Source organism: Cynocephalus volans, chromosome 2, assembly GCF_027409185.1.
Source record: "Cynocephalus volans isolate mCynVol1 chromosome 2, mCynVol1.pri, whole genome shotgun sequence".
Classification (NCBI taxonomy): Eukaryota; Metazoa; Chordata; class Mammalia; order Dermoptera; family Cynocephalidae; genus Cynocephalus; species Cynocephalus volans.
This window is the reverse complement of record NC_084461.1, coordinates 121,874,873-121,895,303: the sequence shown is the minus strand read 5'-3', so window position 1 is coordinate 121,895,303 and position 20,431 is coordinate 121,874,873. Positions and strand designations below refer to the sequence as shown.

Below are 20,431 nucleotides of genomic sequence, written 5' to 3'. Positions count from 1 at the left end.
ATGACCGGTAAGGGGATCTTAAACCTTGGCTTGGTGTTGTCAGTACCACGCTCAGCCAGTGAACGAACCGGCCATCCCTATATAGGATCCGAACCCGGGGCCTTGGTGTTATCAGCACTGCACTCTCCCGAGTGAGCCACAGGCTGGCTGCCCCCCCCCCCCCTTTTTTTAAGAAATCATTTTATCTCTTAATGTCTCCTTTCAGGTAGTTTTTACTCTTGCTAGTAATGAGTAGAAAGAAATTTCTCGCTCCTTATATTTCAACTGAACTTGGAAGATGGGGATTCCTTAGGAACATTGATTTGAATGAATTTAATGCATTTGATTTCTGTGTATTTACAGATGGGGCATGAGTGGGCTTGGCTGGATTCTGAACAAGAGTATCCCAATGACTCAGAGTTGAGCAATGACTGCAGGTCCCTCTTCAGCTCATGGGACTCCAGTCTGGATCTTGATGTGGGCAGCTGGAGGGAAACTGAGGATCCAGGGGCTGAAGACCTAGAGGAAAGCAGCCCAGGGAGAGAACCTAGTGAGCTGCTTGTGGGGGACAGAGGCAGTGAGGAGTCTCAGGAAGAAGCAGAGCAAATCAGCCACCAGAACCTCCTCCACTTTCTCTCTGAGGTAATAGTGTACTATTATTTCCAAAGCTGGAAGAGTCTCAACTTTCTGAAAGGATGCTTACCCTTGCATGCTTCTACCACTCTTAATATTGTGGACTAAAATGTTAAGTTCCATAGTGGTAGGGACTAAGTTCATTGCTGTGTCCCCAGATTATGTATGTGTTGATACAGAATATGCACCAAATAAATACTTTCTGACTGAGTGTACTAAGACCCCAGTCATTAGGGGCCTGAGTCATAGGGAGTAGAATTTCTTTCTTTCTTTCTTTCTTTTTTTTTAAAGATGACCGGTAAGGGGATCTTAACCCTTGACTTGGTGTTGTCAGCACCACGCTCACCCAGTGAGCCAACCGGCCATCCCTATATGGGATCCGAACCCGTGGCCTTAGTGTTATCAGCACCACACTCTCCCAAGTGAGCCACAGGCTGGCCTGAGAGTAGAATTTCTATGTATAAGACTGCCTTATGAGTATCCTTGAAATTCATTCTTTCAGAGTTGTAGGAGGTTACATGTGCCCAAACTCCTTGAAACTTTTTTTTTTTTTTTTTTTTGTCGTTTTTTCGTGACCGGCACTCAGCCAGTGAGTGCACTGGTCAGTCCTATATAGGATCTGAACCCGCGGCGGGAGCGTCACCGCGCTGCCAGCGCAGCACTCTACCAAGTGCGCCACGGGCTTGGCCCCTCCTCGAAACTTAAAATGTCATGACTTCAAGGCAGTATTTTAAACTGTCCTTATTGCCCTGGTTAAGCAGAATTAAACAGTTTATGCTGTAACCGAACACATTCAGGAGAACCTAGGTCACTATCAGCAAGCATCCACTTCAAATGTTACCACTTCTCTGCAGTGTCTATGGAAGACAAAATTTTCATCACTTTTCTAGACAGCCACTCAATTGATTAGAGTTGACACTTGAGATGAAAAATTAGAACATAAGCTCCTGGAGTAGGCAAGAACCATATCTATCTTGTTCACCATAATGTCCTCAGCAATTAGCAAAGTGCCTGTGTATGTAAGATTTTTGATAAATTTTAAACAATTGAATGAATTAATTAAACCTATTTGCCATCTCAGACTTAGTCACAAAGGAGTATAAGCATGTGGCATTGTAAGCATATGGCATTGCTGGGTGGATGATGATATCCATTGGTGTTCCTGTGCATTTAATAATAAACTTTGATTGCAGGTAGCTTATTTAATGCAGCCATTGTGCATTAGCAGCAGAGAATCAAGTGAAGGCTGCTATACTCCATCTGGTACCAGGCAAGAAGAGGGAAGGGAAGTTGAAGCTACCGAGGGAGAAGGAGAGCTCTGCAGAGAGACTGAAGAGCTTTCAGCCAAGGTAGACCCCTTAGTAGCTGAAAAGAAGCTACTGGGAGAAAATAGAAAGCCAGAGGTGGCTCCAGCTCCTTCAGATATTTGTGCAGTTCAGGGACTATGCACAGAGAGTGAAGAGGTAAGTGAATTAACTTAAATCAGCTGTCTGGTTGGCCTTCTGAACAGGGAAGCAGAGCAGAGTGGTTAGAGCACATAGGCTAACTCCAGAGAGTTAAACTACTGGGTCCAGTTCTGATTTTAGCACCAGTTCTAGCTGTGTGACCTTAGGCATATTAGTGAACATTTTAGAACCTCAGTATTCTCCGTTATAAATGGGATAATAGTGCTCTACTTTGTAGGTTTGCTGTGAGGTTTATTTGAGACAATTCATGTAAAGCATTTAGCACAGTGTCTGGCTTATAGTAAGCAATCAGTAAAATTTAGAATGCCATTATCATTACTAATATTATCTGACCAGCTAGAGTAATTAACTTCAGGGCTACAGGTGATAATGATGGTATTTATTTATTTATTTATTTATTTAGGCAACATCCCACTAGAATTGAGTAAACACTACTTTTTCACTTTGCGGGTAGGGATACAGAGTCAAAGTTCTCCAGCAAGATTGTTACCAAATATTCATTGACTTAAGTCTAGTTAAGTTTGCTTTCTCTAATTTCTTTTATAGCTTTATGTAACTGGCTTCTCACCGTAAGGACAGTCTTCATTTACTCTATGCAAATAAGTTATCATGCAGTTAGTAAATCTCTTTCTAAAGTTTCCTGTGTTTTCTGGCATTCTCTGCAGGAAGCTCAGGAAGAATCCAAAGAGGAGGACCAGGGTGAAGGGTATGTGTCAGAAATGGAAGACCAGCCCCCTTCAGGAGAGTGTGATGATGGCTTCAGCATTCAAGAGACTCCCCTGGTGGATATCCTTTACAGCCATGCTACCTCCTCAAAGCTGTAAGTATAGATTTTTATCCAAGGTTGTTAAGATTCATACTTCTACTTTTGTTTATGCCTATTTGAATTGGTTATCATGAAATAGGTTACTTTTATAAGTTAAAAAAAGGAAATTAGAGTTGGAAAACAGTAAAAATATAATTAAATATAATTTTAACTTCATAAAAATAGAAGTTTAGGGCTGGCTGGTCGGCTCAGTTGGTTAGAGTATGGTGTTTTAACACCAAGGTCAGGGGTTTGGATCCTCATACTGGCCAGCCACCAAAAACCACAACAAAAAGAATCTCTTTCTTAAATAATCCTTTTCTCTAAATTACTAGCTTAATTAATTCAGGAAACATTGCTGAGTCAGGTTTTCCCTCATGTCTAATATTATACAAACTATACTTCTTTTAAAAATACTAAAACAGCTCCTAGGAACTTGAAATTAAGTTATTTTGAAGTTTATAATCTCCCTTGCTTTTTTTTTTCTCCCACATATCTTGGGAGATTGTTTATATAATTGTCTCAATTTATAAATAATTATGAGCTAAAGAACACGTTTTAGAATTTTACTTTTTAAATCAGAAAAACAAAGATGTGGGCTGGCTAGTTAGCTCAGTTGTTCAGAGCACAGCCTTATAACACCAAGGTCCAGAGTTCAGATCCCTGTACCTGCCAGCCAGCCAAAAAAAATGATATTTTTGTTGTGGTAATAAATAAATAGTTCTTTTTCTGGGCCTGGTCTTGTGTCTATCTACTGAGAGAATATAGTATAAAGTGTTTTTTCTTCACTACGTCCCAGATCTGCCCACATTATCTATAGGAAGGCAAAACCAATGATTATTCTAAGTGTTCTTTTGTTTAAGGTATATAAGTGAACCATGCACATATTTTTTAAACAGCAGACTTCAAATTTTTGTTACACAAGTAAAATACAGCTTAAAAACTAGGTTGGTGAATAATAATGGTTTCATTTGCTTTTCTATAAAGTGTGTGTGTAAGTATAAGCAATAGAGTGCTGATGTGGCATATGGTAACTATACAAAGAGCGGGAAATCTGCAACCTGAGACATTTTATCTCATTCAGCCTCTTGGATGGCAAACTTCATACCCTTATCTTAGAATTTGGGTTAAATATGAAATCTCTATTAGAAAGCAGTAGATACTAGTAATTAAATCTGCTTGGCTAGATACCTACGGGAAATAGAAAGATGAGTTCTTAAATCATCAGCAGGGAAGTATAAAAGATAGACATTTTCGAAACCCCCTTTTCTGGTTTAGGCTGGACTGACTCTCAGAAAAGAGTAAAGCTTTGGAGCATTACTCCATGTCTATAGGCCCTTGCTCCTCTCACACTTTTACTTATAGTTGCCTGACATGCATTTCTAAATAGGTGGAGATAAATATAAAACATGGCAAAGTTGGTTGATTATGAGGTTATAGAACCTATCACAGTACCCTTCATACTTTGGAAACTTTAATATCTGTAATATGGATGTATGAACTAAATTGTACCACCAGTACCAAGGAACCATTGTTCATTCTGGTTGAGTGACCAGAAACAAAGGAAAAAGTTTGTTTTGTGCTTTAAATACCTAGTTCTGGTAGAGTTCTGTAAGTAATAGAGTTAAAGGATAATTTGGCTATAGACCATAGTGAAATTTGTGTGATTTTGGTGTTATGTGATTTAGACAGAGGTGAGCTATTACATAATGAAAATGAATAGTTATGTGGAGATGCTCAAATTGGAGAAAGAAAATGAGATTTGAGTTGTGCTCACGTGGATGTACACCATATGGTACATAAAGCAAAATTAGGGTGTGAACCCTGAGGTATGAAGAAAACCCATTTAGAGGGAATAATGCAGTGTATAAAGTGGGAAATATAACATGATTTTTAACTTTTGTGAAGGTTAATTCTAGATGTCAACTTGGTTAGATGAAGGAATGCTGAGAAACCTGGTAAAGCAATCTTTTCAGGTGTGTCCATGAGGGTGTTTCTAGCAGGCATTAGTATGAGAGTCTGAGTGGCCTGGGTGTGAAAGACCTACCCTCAGTGAGAACAAAAGACAGAGGAAAGAGGTGAAGCTCTCTCTCAATCCGCTGGAGCTGGGGTACACTCTTCTCTCCCGTCCGTGGACATCAGAGCTTGAGACTCTTCAGCTTTTGGGTTCCAGAACTTACACCAAGGACACCATCAGCTTCCCTGGTTCTGAGGTCTTTGGACTTGGACTGAGCCATGCTACCAGCATCTAGTTTATAGACGGCCTATTGTGGGATTTTTCTTCATAGCCATGTGAGCTAATTCCCGTAATAAATCCCTCTCATATAATTATAACACATCCTATTGATTCTGTCTCTGGAGAACTGTGACTAATACAGATTCTGGAATGATGGAGTTTGGATGTGTTGTCCCCTCCAAAACTCATGTGGAAATTTGATCTCCAGTGTGGCAGTGTTGGAAACTGATTGAGTCATGGGGGTGGATCCCTCATGAATGGATTAATGCTCTCCCTGGGGAAAAGGGCTTAATGAGTGAGTTTTCGCTCGATTAGTTCCCACGAGAGCTCGTTGCTTAAGAAGATGCTGGCACCTTCTCTCTCTCTTGCTTCCTCTCTCTTGCTTCCATCTCGCCATGTAATCTGCTTGTACCCGCCAGCTGCCTGCCACTTTCTGCCATGAGTAGAAGCGGTCTGAGGCCCATGCCAGATGCAGCTGTCTGTCCCAGAATCGTAAGCCAAATAAACCTCTTTTCTTTATAAATTACCCAGTCTCAGGTATTCTGTTACAGCAACACAAAACGGACTAAAACAGAAAATTGGTACCGAGGAGTGGGGTGTTGCTAAGCAGATACCTGAAAATGTGGATGCAGCTTTGGAACTGGGTAATGGGCAAAGGTTGGAGGAGTTTGGAGGACCTAGAAGACAAGAAAAAGACAAGGGAAAGTTTGGAATGTCTTAGAGACTTATGTGGTGGTGAGCAGAATGCTGATAGAAATGTGGGCAGTAAAGGCCCTGTGGATGATGAGGTCTCAGATAGAAATGAGGAACTTATTGGGAATTGGACAAAAGATAACCCTTTGCTACACCATAGCAAGGAACTTGGCTGCATTGTGTCCATGCCCTTGGACTTTGTGGAAGGTGGGACTTAGGAGTTGTGAACCAGAGTATCTGGTGGAAGGAATTTCCAAGCAGCAAAGCATTAAGGACGCTGCATGGTTATTTCTAACAGCCTATGCTGAGTTATGGCAGAAAAGGCGTGATGTAAAGCCAGAATTTAAAACGAGAGCCAAGCATAAAGATTTGGAAAATTTGCAGCACGGCCATGGGGTAGAAAAGCAGAGAGCATGCAATGGTGCAGCCCAGCGACCATTAGCTAAGAAGATGAGTACAAAGGAAAGGGATTATCAGGAGAAGGAGAAAAAGGCCCGGAAGGCATTGCAGAAGCCTCTGGGGCCAACCCTTCCAATTTCAGGCCCAAAGGCCTAGAGAGAGAGAATGGTCTTGGCAAACAGGCCCGAGGCACCCTCCATGGACTCGCTGCCCAGGGCCACTTGGAGAAGCTGCTTCCAGCACCAGCACCCCAGCTGCTTTGGCTGCTCCAGCTGTGGCTAAATTGACCCCAGGTGTGGCTGGACCCGCAGCTTTGAAAAATACAAGCTGGAAGTCTTGGCGGCGTCCAAGTGGTGTTAGATCTGCAGGCTCACAGAATGCCAGAGCTGGGAAGGCTTGGGAACCTCCACCCAGATTTCAAAGTATGTATGGAAAAGTCTGGGGGCCCAGGAAGAGATCTGTCGCAGAGGTGGAGTCACTGCAGACAGCCTTTGCTAGAGCAATGCCGAGCAGAAATGTGGGGTCAGAGTTGCAGCAGAGAAACCCCAACAGCGCCATGCCTAGTGGAGCCGTGAGAGCAGGATCGCCATGGAGACCCCAGACCTGTGTAGCTACCAGAGTGGAACATCAGCCTGGGAGAGGTGAAGTGTGGCCTGAGACCAGGAAAGCCATAGGAGCGGAGCTGCCCAAGGACTTGGGGACCCAACCCCCACACCAGTGTGCAGAGGCAGTCTAACATGGAATCAAGGTACCTGATTCTCCAGCCTTGAGATTTGATGCCTGTCCTGCTGGGTTTCGGACTTGTTCAGGACCTGTTTTTCCTTTCTTCGGGCCTATTCCTCTCTTTTGGAATGGGAATGTATACCCAATGCCTGTTCCACCATTGTATCTTGGCAGTAGATAAATTTGGTTTTGACTTTTACAGGTTCACAGCTGGAAGGACTTTTGCTTTTGGTCTCAGAGGAGACTTTGGACTTTGGACTTTTAAGTTGGTGCCGGGGCAAGCTAAGACTTTTGGGACTGTTGGGATAGAATGATTGTATTTTGTATGTGACAGTGACATGAGTTTTTGGGGGCCAGGGGCGGAATGATGGAGTTTGGATGTGTTGTCCCCTCCAAAACTCATGTGGAAATTTGATCTCCAATGTGGCAGTGTTGGAAACTGATTGAGTCATGGGGGCGGATCCCTCATGAATGGATTAATGCTGTCCCTGGGGAAAGGGGGATTAATGAGTGAGTTCTCGCTTGATTAGTTCCCATGAGAGCTCGTTGCTTAAAAAGACCCTGGCACCTTCTCTCTCTCTCTCTTGCTTCCTCTCTCTTTCTTCCTCTCGCCATGTGATCTGCTTGTACTCACCGGCTGCCTGCCACTTTCTGCCATGAGTAGAAGCGGTCTGAGGCCCATGCCAGATGCAGCTGTCTGTCCCAGAATCGTAAGCCAAATAAACCTCTTTTCTTTATAAATTACCCAGTCTCAGGTATTCTGTTATAGCAACACAAAATGGACTAAAACAACTTCAGAGTAAATAGAAAACTTGCCAACTGGGAAAATCATAAAATGGAATAAAATAGTTACACCTCTGAAGAAAAGCTAAATAAATTAGAGAGTTTATCTCAGTGAAGGAAAGAAGGAAGGACCATGAGTAAAACTGAATTTTTCTTAGGTATTTTAAAGGTAACTACATAGGAGAGAGCAAAAAAGAAAAATATTTAAATTGTGTAGCATTTGGATGAAACATAAGAGAATTCTTTGGTATGTGAAACGAAATATTTCCTTTTGGAAATATGGGAGAGTTATCAGTGTGGCATATTTCTGCATAAAAACAGGGTCAGATTAATTTATCAAATACCTAGTAAGGGCTGGCTAGTCACCTCAGTTGCTTAGAGTGCAGTGTTACAACACCAAGGTCATGGCTTTGGATTCCCATACTGTCCAGCAGCCAAAAAAAAAAAAAAACTTATTAAGCACTTACTGCCAGGCACTGTTGCAGGCACTTGGGAAACATTAGTGAACACACAGTACTTTCATAGATCTGTTCTTTAGAGTCACAGGTGCAGAAGAGTAAATCATCAAGAGTGGAAAAGGCACAATTGTAGATTAGTAGTATACTTTTATAAGGAGATAAACCACTTCATTGGGTAATAGTGATAACTAAGAAAATATTTATAGTTTGGGGTCCCTTGTGGAAGCATTAAATATATTTTTATTCCTATCGTGTTATATTCCTTTAGATGTTAATTAGGAGCACTATGTCTTGAGAAAACCTCATTACTCACCTGGGGGAGACAGGAATACCATTTGTAAAATTACCGTCTCTTTTCTATAATGTTTAATCTTATAGGACTGATCTAAGCCAGGGTGACCCTGTTCAGGATCATTTGTTATTTAAGAAGACTCTCCTGCAAGTCTGGAAGATGATTGCCAGTCACAGGTAGGTCTCCAAAGTGGTATTAGGATTATGTTCAGAACTGAAGCAGTGACACATATTAGGGTTTAAGCATAAAAAGAGATATGGTCATCCTTCACCCAAGCCATAGTTGAGGGGCAGGCAGATCCTGTATGTGAGCCTGGTTTATCCATAAACATGCACAGCTGCTTTCACAAGTCTGTACAAGAAATAGCTGCTGTGCCATTTGAATTGCCACTAGAAATTGGTTCCTTTTACATGATAAAATTTGTATTCAAAATATATATGGTGGTAACCCCCATTTTCTGCCCTTCTTGCCAAGGGTGATAAGTGGTGACTGCCTACCAACAAAATCTGCAGTCTCCCTCCTTCCATCCCATTTCCAGGGCCTGGAAGATTAGCATTTGACTAACCCTGGCATATTCCTTATGTCACTCCTGGCTTGAGCCATGCATTTATGTGTATGCTTGATAGTGGCACTATGATAAATATGTATTCTTTATAGTAATACTGCAATAAATATGAAAATTTCAACTCAGAAAAAAAATATATATATGGTGGGTTTTCTTTTCTTTTCTTTTCTTTTCAGAGACAGGGCCTCAGGAACTTTGAACAAATTTCTGAGCCCTAAATCAGTATATTATAATAATGGTTAAATATTTTATAGTGTTTTAGGTTTTTTTTTAACTTCTGCTTGGCAAGAGGGAACTAATAGATTTATTCCTAATGGTGCTCATAGTTTGCGTTTCCCTAAGGGAAATCTAACAAGCTCTGTAGTTCAATAAGAACTCGGTAGTTTTAAGTGTTTCTTGTTCACAGCCACTCTTCTCATTTAGAGTAAATTTCCAGGATTTTTTTTTATTCATTCTCTCTGGGTTTGTCCCTTAACAGGTTCAGCAGTCCATTTCTGAAGCCTGTGTCAGAAAGGCAGGCCTCAGGGTACAAGGATGTGGTGAAAAGGTCAGTGGAAAGGGGTCAAGAAAGGTTGGTTGCTTTTATATCTGCCTTTTTATTTTTTATTTCCCATCTGTTAGATTCTTTCTTTATTTTGTTTATATTACTTACAAGCTCAGGATATATTTTTACAGACCAACAAGTTTGTGAAGTAATGGTGAGCTCAGTATCTTTATCTGAAAAAGAATGCAGGAGACAAAAGGATGATATAAGCTTTTTATTTATTTATTTATTTTTGCATTATTGACTTAAGTAATAAGATCCAATCATTATAATCTTAAATTAGCCTTTGATATCTGACACTGTTCTTTTGGAGCAAAACTTTAAAAGGAACCCTGCATTCAATTCAGTCAGTTAGGTATAGGTATGCTAAGGCAAAGAGGTTAATCCAAATGGAAGTTACCAACACTGGTTGATTGCAGTATTTTGGATTTTTACAGTATAGTTCATCTAAAATGCTGTCATAAACCAGTGCAGTACTAGAGTATAAAAGATCTGGAAGAGGCCTTTGAGATCACCTTACTCTATTTTGACTGGGTAATTTATAAACTAGAAATTTATTTCTCAGGGTTCTGGAACCTGGGAAGTCCAAAATCAAAGCACTGGAAGGACTGGTGTCTGGTAAAGGTTGCTCTCTGCTTCCAAGATGGTGCCATGTTGCTTCATTCTCCAGAGGGGACGAACTCTGTATCCTCAAGCCCTTTTTTTTATAAGGGTGCTAATCCCATTTGTGAGGTTGGAGCCCTCATGACTTAATCACTTCTCAAAGGTCACATCTCTTAATACTATTACATTGAGGATTAAGTTTCAACATGAATTTTGAAGGAGATACCATCATTCAAACCATATCAGAGACAAACTCCTTCATTCTGTAAATGAAGAAACTAAGGCTCAGATGTGGTCATGAATTGTCTGTGATCAACAGTTAATCACAGAGCTAGAACTAAACCCCAGATTCTTACCTCCAGTTCAGTTCTCTTTCTTTTTTTTTTTTTTTTTTTAAAAGATGACCGGTAAGGGGATCTTAACCCTTGACTTGGTGTTGTGAGCACCACGCTCAGCCAGTGAGCGAACCGGCCATCCGTATATGGGATCCGAACCCGGGGCCTTGGTGTTCTCAGCACCACACTCTCCCGAGTGAGCCACGGGCCGGCCCTCAGTTCTCCTTCTGTACTGCTGTGCCTTCTCTTATATCCTTACTCTCTATCTTATTAGATATTAATTTATTTATCTTAATATTCACTTGACCCTTATTCTTTTCATTTCCATGAAAGGAGAAAAAATTCTTAGCTTTTGGTTTATGTAATAAAAGAAGTAGATTAAATACCTCATATATCACTGTACATTGTAAATAGCCAATAACTACTGTGTGAAACTGATCTTTGGAGCCTTTTACAGCTTTGGTGCCTGGGGCAAGCATTCCTCCTACAATAGTAGAGTGTAGTGGCTTGGCCTGTGGGCTCTGGATTTGGGCTGCGTCTGAACTGGAATTCAGGCTGTGTGACTTTGGGCAAGTGCTTAACTCTTTAGATCAGTTTTCTCATCTGTCAAATGGAGATAGTAATGGTACCTGCCTTAAATGTTTATTGAGAGGATTAAGTGAGGTAATATAAAAAGTGCTTAGAATAGTGCTTGGCCCATTGTAAATAGTCAAATGTTAACTGCTGTTGCTATTTTGTTATCTGATGAGGGCTGATATCCTTGTTACTATTTTCATTAAGAACTGGTTAGTTCTCTCAGAGAGCATGTTAGGTCACCACATGTTCCACCTGAAGGTTTGATTTCCTCTGGTTTCTCTTGGCCATCTGTAGACCCATGGATTTAACTACCCTGAAGAGGAATCTGTCTAAGGGACGGATTTGTACCATGGCCCAGTTCCAGCGGGACCTGATGCTGATGTTCCAAAATGCTGTGATGTACAATGACTCTGATCATCATGTGTACCATATGGCTGTGCAGATGCAGCGAGAAGTCTTAGAACAGATTCAGGTACTATATGTAGAGAGCTGCAAGATAAAGGAGAGTAGCCTCTGGAATCTGATTTCGGAAAGTCTAAGAATAAGGGTGATGTTGAGGTGACCTTGTGTTCCCACAGTTTAGAGGTGATTCAAAGCCCTGAAGGATTGATGATGTACCTGCCAATTTGGAAAGCTCTGAGCCTCTCTAGATCCAGCTTTAACAGATACTGAACTAGTCTAGGTAGGCAGGCAGCAATGAAGGGCATTCGAGAGAGCTGGGCATAGATAAGTAATTCCACAGCCTTAAGTCAGAGGGCTAAACATGCCAGACCAGAGGCTGTCCATTTTTTGGTTGCTACATCTGTTGATATTAATGTATGTTCACACTTTACCATTTTCAGGAGATAAGACATACATAGTAGGTAGAAGACATTTGAGGGTTTTTTTCTGGGCAGCATCATACTTAAAAAATATATGTATATATAGTTGAATCTATCCTAAAAAAGAAAGAAAATTGTATTCAATCCTTTGTAGCTTTTAAAATTCCTAGCTTGTTATTTGTGCCATGACCTTGTAGGTGCTGAGTATTTGGTTAGACCAAAGAAGAGACTTAAGTAGTCTGGAATGAGAACCAGCCAACCCAGTGGGAGATGGAAAACCTATTTTGTTAACCTGGAGCTGCTACCCTGACATTTTCTGGAGTTTGGACCTCTCTCTGTGAAACTCTAACCAATAGAAGATCCTGGTACTTGTTTACTTACCACTTCTCTGTTGTTGTTTCTGATAAGAGTAATTCTTTAACTTACAACCAAGGAGTCAAAGTAGCCTGTGGACATAATAAAAATAAAAAGTCAGATTACTGTACTAGCCTGCTGCAAAAAAAAAAAAAAAAAAAAATAGTTGAGATTTGGGTTTATATCATAAATGTTATCCACAACCTTGTTCCATAGGCTTAATTTAGAGGTAATTAGATGAAACCTGTCACTGGTGTTCTATAAATAAATGTTATTTCACAAACCAAAGATTGCTTTTTAATTATTACCGAAGCTGGGAAAAGAGGGGACAACATCACCTGGTGAAATAAGGAAGGTATGTGACATGGGTCTTCTATATAGTCTGGAAGGGGATGGAGCAGGATGGGTGGGAGTGTGTATGATTTGTCTCATCATTTATAAGTGGGGATAATTGAAGAGTTCGTCAGATGGGCAGGAGGATGAAATAAGATCAATTATGAGGAAAAGGTTAGAAAACATTTTCTAATATTCACAAGAATAAAAATGCCTGTGATCCCTTTTTTGGTTAATATGAACCAGCTGAGGCTGCAAAGCCTGTTGCTGGGATTGGCCCTCTGCAGCCACCGTTCCTCAGCCAGGGCTTCGGGTCTCCTAGCAACAAGTTGTGGTCGCACAGGAGGGGCAGGCGCTGAGGTGAGTGCTCAAAAAACGGCCAGACTTGGAATATGCGGGTGCAACCCGGAGAGTCCCAGAGGACCTGGGGGCCCTGTTTTGCAATAGGGCCCGACCGTATAAGCGGATTGGTCCCTGCGGGGTGGGGTCACTCACCTGCCTCTGGAGTGGCGTGCAGTGTTGCCACCGCCTGGAGCCTGCGCTAGTTCCAGGCATTCGGGTTGCTTCTTGGCCTCCCCACGTTGGTGAAAGTGGGTACGAAAACCCACGGCTCGACGTGGACACAGTACAGAATGTATTATTGAAAACCTGCTTATAGAAAAACATGGCTGTTTCTACCTTTGTAAATTAATAAAATTAAGCACCTAATACTGCTATTCTTGATCACAATTACATTGAATTTGGGATGGGGGATACATGTCATTGCAGTTGATACCTGTCAAGAAACTTAAATTGTTCCCCGAAAAGCCAGAATGGAAATATCAATGCCCCCACCTCAGATATATGTAGAAAAAACTCTGGCCGTTATCAAACCAGATGTTGTTGATAAAGAGGAGGAGATACAAGATATTATTCTCAGATCTGGATTCACCATTGTTCAGGTAACTCTTGGGCACTATGATCATGCTTTTTTCCTCTTTGCTCCTTTTTATTTTAAATGCATATGTAAATATGCCACCCATTTCGATCCTTAGTGTTTAGCATTAAATTTAGGCTTATTCTGAGTTTAAAAGTTAGATGTGATACATTTTTAAAGTTTTTTCACACTTTTGAAAAGATATAAATGAAAAGTAAAATTGCCTTTTCCTTCACATGTCCTTTCTCATCTCAAGTCCCAACCTCCAGAGAGAGGTAACCATTTAACACTTTGTTCTTCCAGGAGTTTTCTATGCACTCACATTTTTTTCCCCATAAAATAGAGCAATCCTTTCCCCTGGGCCCCCTTCACCAAGTCCCTCATATAGCATTCCAGATCGTTACATCTGAATCTATCTCATTCTTCTTCCTAAACTCTGTGTGATACTCCCCTGTGTGTTAAAAACAATTTATTAACTTTACCCTCTGCTGATGGACTTTTAGGCTGTTGGTATTTTTTTCAGTTATTACAAATATTTAATCTTTTAAGCCTTATATTTGTTATGTAGTTGGTAAACATTGTCATTCTAAAGGTTTAAAAATGAATATAAAAGGTGTTAACGATTACCAACATAATTGATTTTTTTTTTTTTTTTTGGTGGTTGGCCGGTCTGGGGATCCCAACCCTTAACCTTGGTGTTACACCACCATGTACGAAACAAATTGTGCTTCCAAAGATAGGTCGAGGGATGGTGCAAGGAAGTGTAAAGAAATATTTAATACAATTAAAAGACTCAGGTAAAGATGAACTTTTCAGGGCTGGCTGGTATAACGCCAAGTCAAGGGTTTGGATACCCTTACTGGCCAACACACATGCACAGGCACACACACACACGGAGGAATTTTTTAATGTTAGGAAAATTGGGTAGCCACTAAAAAAAAACAAAACAAAAAACCCGTCGGATCCAGTATCATGTACCAATTCACTGGGAACTTCGGTCCCTGCAGCTACTTCCATGCTGCTCCTCAGACTCTGGGTTTGGATTCTGCATTCCTGAAGCTATGCTTCCAGGGTGTTCCATGTGTTTTCCAAGAGCAACAGAAAATGAATAATTCTCTGCTGGCCTGCATGGGGATCTGAACCCTTGATCTTGGTGTTAAATCAACACTGCACTCTGACTGAGTTTTATGTTAAGTATTCTATCTGTAGTTTTTATTAATATACAATCATATGTTTGCAGTTCAGAAAGATCTGTCATGTTTCCAAGCTCCTTTAAAAATTGTATTTAATTTTCCTTCTATTTCTGGTAACCACTTAGAAATGATTTGGGAAAAATGAATGTGTGTATCAGTTATAACTGTTTATATATGAGAATGGTAGTTAATAGTTGGATAAGAACAAAAAGTGACAACCTAATTAACTGAACATTTTAAATTCACAATTATAGTTTGAGTTCTAACATTAAAAAAAAAAAGGGATTATGTACCAGGATGAACTGCAAGTGGATCTGAGATCTAGATATTAAAAAACAATGTAAATTTTAGAATAAAAATGGATGAATTTCTTTTTTATTTTTGGAGTGGGGTGGCCTTTTTTACTATGACTTAAAGTCTAGGAGCCATGAAAGAAAAGATTGATAAGACTATATAAACAAAAAAATTTCTGCATGACCAGATAAACACCATAAGCAAAGTCAAAACAGAAATGGCAAACTTGGGGAAAAGATTTGTAACTCATATCATAGTCAAAGGGCTAATCTCTGTACTATAGAAAGAGCCCCTAGAAAAAGATTTGTAAAACTGGCTAGAAAAATGGACAGAACATGTGCATGGTCACAGAAAAACAAACAGTTATTAAATATACGAAAAGATGCTCAATCTTTAAGTAGGAAAAAAACAAAACTACACTGAGATACCATCTAGCAAAAATATAAAAGTGAATGGCACAACCCCTATCAAAAGGAATCTGGCAATTATCTACCAATATTATAGATGCATTTACCATTTGATCCAGTAGTCCTACTCCTGAGAATCCCTCTTACAGAAATTCTTGTACTAATATGAAGTGACATACAAGGTACTTGAAATAAAGAAAAATCATGATTTGTAATAATGAATATGCTAATAATAAAAAATTAAATTGAAAAAAGATATGAATTTTTCTATGAACATTTTGAAGTATCCTAGTATATGCAGGTTATTCTTTTTGCAATGTTGTTTATCTACCAGCAGAAGATTGAAAACAAACTGGCATTAGGAGATTGGTTAAACCCTGGCAAACTCACCAAATTGAATAGTATGCAACTAATTGTAAAAAGAACGAGGAACCTCTCTATGTCCTGTTAAGGAAAAAAGCAAAGGTACAAAACTGTGTACAACCTTTTGTGACAGAAAGAAACAAAGTAGTATATTCATTTTTGTCAATATTTGCAAAATGGAACTGGGCTGCTTAGCTCAGTTGGTCAGAGCACAGCCTTGTAACATCAAGGTCATGGGTTCAGATCCCCATAAGGGCCAGCCGCCAAAACAAAACAATATGTGCAAAATGAAACACTGGGGATAAATAAACATTAAAAATAGTTGCCTATTGAGGGCAAGGAAGAACAGGATAGATTAGAACAGGGATGGTATATACCTTTTTTATATTGCTTTGAATTTTTGAACCCTGTAAGTATATTACCTGTTAACTATAGAAAAAAACAAAGTATACACATAAAGATGTCCCATTTAAGTTTTTTAAGAAGGCCATATTTTAAAAAGAACTAGTGAGAAACTTAAGTGGCTAGTGTTATTTATAAATTTAAAAATAAGTATAAATATATATAGCACTCTCCCTAATCACCAATAAATTTCAGACCAAAGAAGGCCATGGTGTTTTATATGCTTCTTTTTTTGTTTTTTGCTTTAATTGTAAAAATACATAACATAAAATTTACCATTTTTACCATTTTTTACCATTGACCATTTTAAAGTGTAGTGTTCAGTGGCATTCAGTATATTCACACTGTTGTACAACCATCACCACTATTCATCTCTAGAACTTTTTCATCTCAAACTGAAACTCTGTACCCATTAAACAATAACTCCCCATTTCCCCTCTCCCTCAGCCCCTAGAAACCACTATTCTACTTTCTGTCTCTAGAAATTTGATTACTATAAGTGGAATCATAAAATATTAGTCCTTTGTCCTGTATGCTTTTAAAATAGGATTTATTGTAGTTGGGAATCCATTGAATTTGAGGCTTTCTTTTCCCATCCAGGGAAAATCTTCTGAAAAATGATGTATCTTTTCAGTAGGTGGCAGTCTTTCCTTTGTAACAAACCAAGGGTTCTATTTCTCATAGTATTTGACATAATTGCTTTTCTTTGTAAAAATATTCAACCTAATTAAAAAAAATTTCACCTGATCTAATTTTAAAACAACCAATGGAATCATTGATTTTTTTTTTTTTTTTTTTTTTTTCCGGTGACCGGCGCTCAGCCAGGGAGTGCACCGATCATCCTTATATAGGATCTGAACCGCGGCTAGCGCAGCACGCTACCGAGTGCGCCACGGGCTCAGCCCGGAATCATTGATTTAGTATCAACTTTAGTTAAAGATGAACCCTTATTTTTTAAAATTATGTCTCATTAGCTAACTTGCCAGCACAGGGTAGCTTCCTCTACTTGTTAAGGGGCATGTGGCTGATAAGGTCTTAGTTGCAACAGATGAGATTTTATTTTTAAATTCAGCAAGAAAATAAAACCAAAAAATACCATATGTTTAAGAATCATAAATACTGTCATGTCTTAATTTTAAATACTAGAGTCAGGGATTATGCTAAATCAGGTGCTCATGTAATTTCTCACATATCTTTAATTTCTTTATTATATGAATTTCAATATGACAACAGATAGCAGAATCTTTTCACAGTAAGTGGTCCTTGACTGGTGAGAATGTTACACTTGTCTGGCAGGGCCTGTTCAGAGTGTGCTGAGCCACCTATGTAAACATGTTCCTAAACTTCTTGCTCTGGGCAGTTTAGATACCGCACTACAAACCAAGCAGTTTTACCAAATTTCTGAAACCTGAGGAAACAAGAGAGTTTTGGAAGGGACTTTAAAAGGTAGGTCGCTTGGTGAAATTCACACTGTACTTTCAGGAAAATCTGCGTTAATCATGAAGATTTTCAGCCTTCACCTAGTGACTTGTCTCCATGTCTCATCATCCTTACTCTAGCCAGTTCTTTGATGTCTACTTTGTTTGTTTGTTTTTTTTTTTTTTTTTTAAAGATGACAGGTAAGGGGATCTTAACCCTTGACTTGGTGTTGTCAGCACCACGCTCAGCCAGTGAGCGAACCGGCCATCCCTATATGGGATCCGAACCCGGGGCCTTGGTGTTATCAGCACCACACTCTCCCGAGTGAGCCACGGGCCGGCCCTTGATGTCTACTTTGAATTCCTCTGTTATATTTTGAGCCTTTTCTCTCTTGATACACCATTAGTGGAACTAAAAAACAGCAGTATGAGATGATTTTTAAAGCACTCAAAATAGCTGGTTTTAGGGAAAGTATGATACTTTCAACTTGGAAGAATGACTGACCCAGCTACCATGATTTTTTTTAACTTAATGACTCATAGTCTCTCATTTGTGAAGTCTCTATTTGTCTTAAATGTTTCATATTTTTTTCAAACTGAGAAGCATACAACTAACTGATTTTTCTTAAGGTTATAGTGAATAAACATATTTAGGGTGGAACCAGAATAAAGAACACTCATGTTCAAGTGAAATACTTTTTTACTGCATTGTTATACAGTATTTCTGAGTACTGTAATGAGACTAGATCCCAATATAATGTAGGAAAGTTTCACAATAAATAGGAAAATAACACAGACAAAGATGAATTTGGAATATTCTAAAGTCCAGTTGGTTTTTTTTTTTTTGACCAGTAAGGGGATCACAACCCTTGGCATGGTGTGGTCCGCACCACGCTCAGCCAGTGAGTGCACCGGCCATCCCTATATAGGATCTGAACCCACGGCTTCAGCGCTGCCAGTGCTGCACTTTCCCGAGTGAGCCACGGGGCCGGCCCCAAGTTTTGTTTTTTAATGTATACAGAGTATACATTCACAATGTGTTGATAATTGGAGTATTATTTACCTTAAGAAGGAGATATGATGAGCATGTCACTAACAAACCATATGCTGAGGGAAGTGACCAAACGAATCATTTTTCTTAATAATTCCTCTTATTATCTTATTTACAGCATACATTTAATTATCGTGTCCTTTCTTCATTAGAGAAAGATAAACCTCAAATTTATAAATAGATTGGTACTAAGTTCAAATTATTAATGACTTAATGAGGCTATTATTGAATTGTCATTTTAAATGCTTTGTTGACTTTCTTCTTTCTCTTATAGAGAAGAAAACTACATCTCAGCCCTGAGCAATGTAGTAACTTTTATGTGGAACAGTATGGGAAAATGTTTTTCCCAAATTTAACAGCTTACATGAGTTCTGGACCACTTGTCGCCATGATATTAGCTAGACATAAAGCCATCTCTTACTGGAAAGAACTTTTGGGACCAAGTAATAGCTTCGTAGCTAAGGAGACATACCCAGACAGGTAATTTTCCTGAGGGTGGGGTAGTGAATGGAATTCATCTGTGAAAATGAAAAAGAAATCTGATTTCATTGTAATAGGAATTTCCTTCCATTTGGAAGTTTTCCTTAATCAACTTTTGAGGGAGGAGAAGGGAGGAGGTGTTCATTTTATATTCTTTTTTCTTTTTTTTGATGCCTGGATGGTACTGGGATCTGAACCCATGACCTTGGTCTTATAAGGCTGCACTCTAACCAACGGAGCAAACCAGCCAGCCCCTCATTTTATATTCTAACCATTTAAATGTCAATCTTAATACCATAAAAGAAAGGCCTCAGGGAGTGTCTGATTTATGGTTGATTGGCCTTATTCTTCTCTCATCCTTGATTAAACTGCCATTGAAGTAGAGTTTTTCATGGGAAAATTGGGTTGGTATTTTAAAAGAATATTGGTAATAAAGGGGCAGAAGTCCAAATTTTCAGCATTATCACTCATGTCTGGAAACAAGAGGACATGGAGTTCTTTCACTTTTGAATATGCATTGCTTTTTTACTGCTCACAAAATAGCACCTCTTTTAACTCAGAGGACTCCTATTTTCACAATATATCCCTCCTGCAGATTTAAATATATTTGACCCTCATCTAGATAAATTTAAGCTTGAATTCAAAATAGACAAGCCTCCATATGTGAGAAGTGGCAATGCTTTTGTAAAATTCCCAAGTAAAATGCATATGTATAAAGTAAAATTGGATGGACAACATCTCTAACTTGCCTTTAGTCTAAGGGCAATTTATGGCACAGATGACCTAAGGAATGCACTTCATGGGAGTCATGACTTTGCTGCAGCAGAAAGAGAAATTCGTTTCATGTTTCCCGAAGGTGAGTTATAGATGACTAATTTGTAAATTGCGTCTCCTTACTGTTTGCTTCTTTTATTTCGGAGATGTAACTAGGAAGGAAGATAAGATTTTTTTCTCCAAAATATTTTATTATATTTTCAAGTTGTAGTTACTTTAAAACTTGAAGCCATGAATGGACAACTCAACGTTTCTCTCAGAACTAAATTGTGTCCTCTAGGGAATCTTTTGAGAGAAGTTTAATTTCCTTGCTCCCCTCCCCTCCCCTCCCATCCCCTTCCTTCCCTTCCCTTTCCTTCCCTTCCCTTCCCTTGCAACTTAACTTTCCAATTTAATATCCTTAATTTAACTTTCCTTACTTTCCTTATTTTCCTTTCCTTAACTTTCCTTAATATTCCTTAACTTTCTTTAACTTTCCTTTCCTTTCCTTCTTCACTCCCCTTCCCCTCCCCTCCCCTCTCCTCCGCTGTCCTTC

General features: G+C 39.3%; 2 protein-coding genes across 2 annotated transcripts in view; both read left to right on the top strand.

Moving 5' to 3' along the window:
• The first annotated feature begins 315 nt into the window (after window positions 1-315).
• Window positions 316-12,159, top strand: LOC134370586 (bromodomain-containing protein 8-like). Its single transcript, XM_063087640.1, has 7 exons — window positions 316-621; window positions 862-864; window positions 2,744-2,898; window positions 8,554-8,643; window positions 9,511-9,579; window positions 11,385-11,562; window positions 12,109-12,159. The coding sequence occupies exons 1-7, from the start codon at window positions 316-318 to the stop codon at window positions 12,157-12,159; spliced, it is 852 nt and encodes a 283-aa protein (XP_062943710.1).
• A 1,251-nt stretch (window positions 12,160-13,410) lies between these two features.
• The window catches only part of NME5 (NME/NM23 family member 5), a 29,132-nt gene continuing 22,111 nt past the window's right edge, over window positions 13,411-20,431 (top strand). Inside the window, exons 1-3 of the mRNA XM_063084481.1 lie at window positions 13,411-13,539; window positions 18,917-19,122; window positions 19,878-19,978. Coding sequence (XP_062940551.1) covers window positions 13,411-13,539; window positions 18,917-19,122; window positions 19,878-19,978 — 436 coding nt within the window. The remainder of the gene's footprint in view (window positions 13,540-18,916; window positions 19,123-19,877; window positions 19,979-20,431) is intronic.

Coding starts and splice junctions, on each gene's coding strand:
- LOC134370586 (XM_063087640.1), top strand. CDS start 316: ATGCATTTGATTTCTGTGTATTTACAGATGGGGCATGAGTGGGCTTGG. Junction 2,899..8,553: donor CATGCTACCTCCTCAAAGCT/GTAAGTATAGAT, acceptor TTAATCTTATAG/GACTGATCTAAGCCAGGGTG. Junction 8,644..9,510: donor AAGATGATTGCCAGTCACAG/GTAGGTCTCCAA, acceptor GTCCCTTAACAG/GTTCAGCAGTCCATTTCTGA.